General features: G+C 40.2%; 1 protein-coding gene across 1 annotated transcript; it reads left to right on the top strand.

The window, feature by feature from the left end:
- The first annotated feature begins 1967 nt into the window (after positions 1 to 1967).
- On the top strand, positions 1968 to 5846 carry LOC131649774 (uncharacterized). Its single transcript, XM_058919532.1, has 7 exons — positions 1968 to 2033; positions 4084 to 4182; positions 4256 to 4489; positions 4613 to 4682; positions 4768 to 5051; positions 5415 to 5507; positions 5598 to 5846. Exons 1-7 carry the CDS (start codon positions 1968 to 1970, stop codon positions 5844 to 5846), a joined length of 1095 nt encoding a protein of 364 aa, XP_058775515.1.
- The last annotated feature ends 1098 nt before the right edge of the window (positions 5847 to 6944 follow it).

Below are 6944 nucleotides of genomic sequence, written 5' to 3'. Positions count from 1 at the left end.
TTCCACTTCTGATGGTATAGTCGAAACTAACACTTGGCTTATGACTGTAGAATTTTCTCCAACAGAAGTTGAAATTCCTACATTACTAGTCGTTGATACGACTAGATGTTCTTCTGTGTTTAGAGCATTGTTCTAGGGAGGGGGAGGTTTATAGTCGGGGGACGAGTTATTTCTGGAAGAATTTTACCACTCCCCATACGCATATACACTCGACATCTGAATACATTTCATGTATGCAGAACAAAAATTTGACAAAAAACATAACACTTTTCTGTAAAAGATCAAAATTTTCTACACAAAATGGTCTCACCGGGTGTGCCAATTTATTTACTGGTGTTTTTTAGTAAACAATCACGTGTTTAATTTACTTAAAAGATTAACTCAAAAGTTCTCAAAGACAATTTGCGCAAAGAAAATATATAACGAAAAATGTGTGTGATTTGGATTTAAATATTTGAACAATAATGAATTTGATGAAAACAATGAACTTTGGATAAAGATATTAAATAATTGTTTACGGTGATTTCCGGTAAACAACCGCTAGTCCTCCAAACTATAATAAATATGATTTGGTTACTCGCAGGATCGACTAGATTGATCCTAGGACATGGTCAAACGAAAGGTTTATTGATGTGATTTGGTTCATACCTGTTTGTTTTGATTTCGAGAAATTTATGTTCAAATGACTAATCATTCGAGATAACGCTGGTTATATGAGTTAGTGTAACTTCGACGCATAAATCGTAATAAGAAAACATGTAAATTGCGAGAATGTAAATTGCAAGAAAATTAACATGCAAGAACGTAAGTCGCAAGAATATAAATTGCAGGAAAGTAATGTGCATGAAATTAAATGACTTCGAAAGTAAAAGTTTAAACAAGGAAAGTAAAGAAATCGAAAAGATATTTGATAAAAGTAAATACACATGTATTCAAATTGGTGGTGTCATACGTACATTTCTCAGCGAACTCTTTCTCTTAACACTTGATACTTGAGCGATATGTGAGTGATTTGTACAAAATGAACACCCGAAATCCTATCATTAAGACTCCTATTTATACTAAATTTGACCCTAACGGTCATACAATAATCTAATGCCACGTTATCCACGAGAACTCTAGGGATGCCATTTGTCTATGTGCAGTTACATAAACCGTTTCGCAATTCAAATCTTCCCGCTCAAGTCCTTTTCGACATGTGGCCATATAGTTATATTCGAAAATGTTACGGAAATACATTAAGCTTCAGTACTTTATGTAATTTTCCGCGAAATGTCTAAGTCTTGGCAAAGATATCTTCCGTGTTAGCTTCGATACTTCTCTCCTTCGTTTCAACTTAGACATCTTCTTGAAGCATGGCCATCAGTAGCCATTTTTTAAATCTTCGAAGATGGTCATCAGTAACCATCATTCTTCGAACTTAAAACCTTCGAAGATCAACTTGTTAAACGAAATCTCCAGCTAACAAATTGCCCCCAATAAATGCCTGTTTCGACAAACGAGAGAAATGGGCGTTTCTTGCCATAATGGGATTTCGTTTTGCTTTCTTAGAGTCCCGAGACTAATAATTGACGTCATAATCAATTATGACTCTATTTCCAAAACGTCTTGTCGCTTTCAAAAACGTCTTCTCAACAGTTACATTCCCACGTCTTGACCTTACTTTATGATCATTACTCCTATATCCTAGGAATAGAGCTGGTGACTATTCGACCGTCGTTGGATTAAATCAATACTTGCCGTGTGTCCTTTAGTCTTTACCCAAAAGATTTGAAAGGGTTTCCGTTAAACCTTTAAATACTTAGTCTTTTCCTCTCTTTTTCCCTTTCAGTTCTATTCCTTCAAACTCTTTTCAGAAAAGACCGTACTTAGTTGCCTCCAAACTTCTTCCTCAAATCAAACATCTTTCAATGGCGTCTTCTTCAAATGCTCTCCAACCAGTTCTGAAGCTTCAGAAACCTATGCAAATGGGGAACCAAGAATACATACCAAATCCGAATACTGCGGAGGAACGCGCCATTTACGCTTCTCAGGTAATCATCCCTTTTGAACTTTCTGGAAAAACTTATGCTTTCATGGGCCCGTTACCAGGAGAAAATAGTTCACCAAATAAATTCTTTCCTGCGTATTATAAGACTAGGCCTCTGGTTAGCAAGATTAAAATAGACGATGAAGGTAATCCAATCTTAGAGGATTCTAACCCTACAGAAGGGGCTTCGACTGCGCCTCCCGTAGCCTTAGAGAAAATTAGGTTAGATTATGTAACCAATTTTGTGAAGGTTTTTAGGTCAATCCCTTTAGCAAAAGATCCCGAACTATACTATTCTTGGTTAGCCAAAGTGGAGAAACAGAAGGCTTCTTTCTGGCAAGAGTTAGGGATTTATGACCTAATTCAATTGTCCAAGACTGGTTTAGAGTATAACCAAACTATGTTAGTAGCATCAGTCCATTTCTGGGACGCTTCTCACAATACCTTTCACCTTCCATGTGGAATGATTACTCCAACCCTTTTCGATGTAGCTGCCATCACAGGGCTTCGACCGACTGGCGAAACCTTTGATCCTAATGTCTTGGATGTTGATACTATCAACTTCAACGAAGCTACAGTCACTTATACTGCTTTCATCCAGCAATATCATGATCAGGCAAATGTTGCAGTCTCTGACGTAGAACATATTGCTTTCATGGCATTATGGCTTTTGAGGTGTGTTTTCTGCTCCAGGTCCATACAAGTAGCGAAAAGATATCTTTGCATGGCTAATCAGTTACATGATGGTAAGAAACTGAACCTGAGCCAATTGATTCTAGGATTTCTTTACGAAAACCTTGGTGAAGCTGTAGATCTTGTAAAGACTTATACAACAGGATCTCTCCTTTTTGCTGGTCCCTTCTGGTTATTACAATTGTGGCTTAATGCCACCTTCGAAGCTCACCTCCCATTCCAGGGCGTCGTCAACGAAGAAGTTCCAGAAATCAAAAATCGAACTGTCAAAGGGACTAGATTGGCCTTGTTAACCCCGAAAGAAGAAACTGGGAAACTTCGTGAACATTTCTTAGCATATGTAATGATGTTTGCTAAACGTTACCAGTTCAGTTCTTCGATGGCTCCATTTGTACGAAGAGCTGTAGGTCCTGAATGGTTTACTCGAGAGTTTCCTGCAACATCTCCGGATCACCAAGCTGAGTCTTTGGCTATTTGGGAAGCTTTTCTTACCCCGAGGTTATTCTATCACCGCCTTCGACCTTCCAAAGGTCAATGTATCCTCGTTTGCTATCAGCCAAATCTTGTGTCGAGACAGTTTGGGTTGGTCCAAGTGAAGCCCAAGTGTCTGTATGACAAAAGGAACCACATGTGCTTCCATACTTTATATCTAACTGAAGATGAATGTGATACGAAGATAGCCAGATATACTGATGTTTTCACCCTTTCTCCTATCTCTTTCGTTCCTGCTTTCTATTCCACTCCAGATTTTCAACAATGGTGGTCAGATTATTATACCACACAAATCTATGATGTCGAAGGCCTTACTCGAGAACTAATTGAAGCTTTTACTGCTGTGCTGGATAAATTCCACAAAGGTACCTCCACTCACATTAAAGAAATCCAAGCTTTTCAAAAGTTCTTTGAAACTATTTACAGGCCTGATGATCTTAGTCGGACCGTTCGCGAAGCTGCTGTTATTTTACGTGAAAAGTTTTCTGCAAAACTGGATAAGTTGAAATTGCCCCCGTCTGTTCGACCAGAACTACGTTATGAAGTGGCATTTAAACTTAATCCTCCAAAATTCCCTCCACTACCAAGTGCTGATTTTGGTGTGGCTTTAAGTCCTCCTTTCCCAGACTGGTTCGTGTGTGGGAATGCTTTCAAAATTCTTCAAGAGAGTACCAAAAAACGCGCTGAACGAGTGGTCCCAACTAAGCATACCCTAGATACTTTCAAAGGGCATCTTCATATAGATCTTGAACACGTTCGTGTCTTGACTCCAATACCCGAAGGTTTGGGTCTAGTTAATCTTCAGACGGACTCTTCTTTCTCTTATCGAAATAATAATTCCAATCTTTGTTACAACTGTTGCTCGAAAGAGAAAGGTTAAAGCAACTGCTGCACAGAAAGATTCTGAGGCCTCGAAGAGCAATAAGCCAAGTGGGAGCGATTCTATTACGACTGACGCGAAACCCACGGTACACACACATTTCATATTCCAACTTGCACGTCTTACGAATAGCGCTTATTTTTCTCCTTTTCACTTTTCAGAGTTCGAAGCCTCCAATGCCTTCGAAGCGAAAAGTTCTTCCAACTACTACTCCAGACGTTGCTTCGGATGAGGAAGACAAGTCTCCCCCTCGTACCAGGCAAGGGCATAAAAAGAGACAGAAGGTCACCACTCCTTTGGGCAAAGGGAAAGGACTCGGGTCTTCGAAGATTACCTCTTCGAGTGATAAGGTGTCTTCTGAAGAATCGCCTTTAAAAGCCACTAGTAATGCTCTCGTGATGGAAAGCCACAATTCAAGTCCAGCCACTAATACAGCTAAGGAATCTAGGCTTCGCAACATAATCATTTCTATAAATCTTATTTCGAATGATTAAGTTAACGTCACCTTATGATTGCAGGATGATATTGGAACAGCTACTTCTGATTTCAACTCCTTCAACGCTGCCATTGACCTTGGTAATCCCCAAGGTGAGCAAAGAAGTCTTTTGCTTATGTCGAATAATTCTCTTTCAAATCTTACACCACAATTAACCATATTTGTTCATTTTTGCAGATGTCCCTCAACACACCTCTCATATACTTTCACCAGTCCCCGAAGACGCTCCTCCTCTTGCCACTATCAATACTGTATCCTCTGTTGAAGGAAGCCATTCGACTGATGATTCTCCTCCTACTCGCAAAGACGCAAACATGGGTGAGGAGGACCAATTCTCAGGCGAAGATAATGCACCTGTACCATCGACTGGGAGTGAGGACACCGTATCTGATCAAGGTGTCGTGGAAGAAACCTCCAAGTTGATCGAAACTGACCTCTGTGGAAATTCAAATTTCGAAACTGTAGTTATTCCTGAAACTACTCCAATGCCTGCCCCAGCCATACCTACTCCTTCAGAATTGGAGCAACTTAGGCAAACTGATCCTCTCAGCTTTCTTAAAACCATGATGAACATTGATAGTACTTCAGCTCTTGCGTCCAAAGCTTCTCCAACTGTTCAGACCAAGTCTGGAGACAAAGAGGACACCCCCGGCCTCCTTCATCAAATAAAGGAGAATTTCTTCGAAACGAACCTCGTCAAAATCTTAAGTAAGGACTCCATGAGATGTCATGGCTTGAAGCAACTCTTGAAGAAAGTGGATTTACTTCTGGTTTCGAAAGAGGTCTCAGATGTGATTGTACTTCTGGGCTCTTTAATCGACCAGCTTCAGTCTAACATTCTTCGACAGAACAATGTTAATGAGCAGCTTGCTGCAAAAATGGCTTCTCATAGTTCTTCATGGAAAGCTGCCACTGAGGCAACCAACAAGGGTGACGCTCTTAAGTTAGAACGTTTGAAGAACCAAGAAGAATATGATAAGTGTGAGAAAAATATACAATCTTGGAAGCAAGAGATTAAGAAACTCGAAGAGAAGATACAGGAAGCTGAATCTCGCCAAGCAACCATTCGACAAACCAATGATCAAGAGATAGCTGAAGTAGCGCGACTAGGTATCCAACACTTCGAAGCTGCGCAGAAATTGGTGTCAGAGATCGAAGAGTTAAAGAAGCAACGAGCATTGCTTGAGCTTCGTATGTCTTCGTGGGAGGCTCAGTATTCGAAGATCAAAGATAGCCTTCCTAGGGATTTCAGTTAATTTTCTTCGAACTTTGTATTACTTTTTGTGGCGTAAATCCCTTTGTTTTGTAATCGCTCATTTTCAGAATATATGTATGCAAAACTCGTCTTTTTATGTGTTCACATTTTGCTCTGAGATGACCAATGGTAATGTTTAGCAATACTTCAAAATATTATCAATATATTTCTTTTTACGCCACAGTAACCTTAATGAATGCCTCACGTGGCTCGATTGCCCTTCGCAGCCCTAGACTTGACGTTTCTCCTCCCCTTAACCGTAATCATCATTATTTGCTGACGTCATTTCCTCTCAAACGTCTCTTTAAGACGTGCGTGCATCAGTTTTATGATTACGTTCCAACTTCCAAGGGCGGGAAACGGCGGTGACCATAACTTCTCTCTGGAAACACCAAACGCAGTCTAATCAATCATTAAAACTGAAACGTTTCCTTATCGCTCCTTTTGACTATATAAAGGGTTAGTGTCCCATTCTTTTCTTCACGCTTTTTCCAAACCTTCACTTCAGAACTCTTTTCTTCCCTCTCATGCTCTTTTCAACCACAATCTTTTTCAACCTTTAGCATGGCACTCAACAGCAACCTAACCTATGCTAACATTAGAACTCTTATTAAAAAAGAGTTCAAACCTTGCCCAGAAGAATTCAGCAGGCATTACATCAACCTTCGTGCTCTTTTCCACAACCAGGGGATGGGATTTTACCCAATAATTTTAGAAGGGAATGTTTATCCCAAGATGCTTGCTGACTTCTGGATGTTTGCGTACCTACGCATTGATCCTGAAGGAAGAACTACTATAGTTTCTGAAGTTCGAGGGGCTGAAGTTTCTATCACGCCCTCCACCATCTCTGACTTGTTGCGCTGCAGCAACACTGGAGCAACCTTTGATGATAACAGCTTCACCATGACCACTTCTGTCTTACTGAAGGGTCTCATGGAGAATGATCCATATAGCGCCAAAGTCATCAGGATTTGGCATCAACTTCTAGTGGGTAACTTTTACCCACGAAGCTGTGATGAGAACAACATTATGGTGGAGGACTTAGAGTTCATCTCTTGTGCTTTGCGAGGGGTGAAGATCAACTTTCCTTTGTTGATCT

This window comes from Vicia villosa, linkage group LG2, assembly GCF_029867415.1.
Source record: "Vicia villosa cultivar HV-30 ecotype Madison, WI linkage group LG2, Vvil1.0, whole genome shotgun sequence".
In the NCBI taxonomy this organism is placed as follows: domain Eukaryota; kingdom Viridiplantae; phylum Streptophyta; class Magnoliopsida; order Fabales; family Fabaceae; genus Vicia; species Vicia villosa.
Note: the sequence above shows the minus strand (reverse complement) of the source record. Positions and strands in the feature narration are given on the sequence as shown.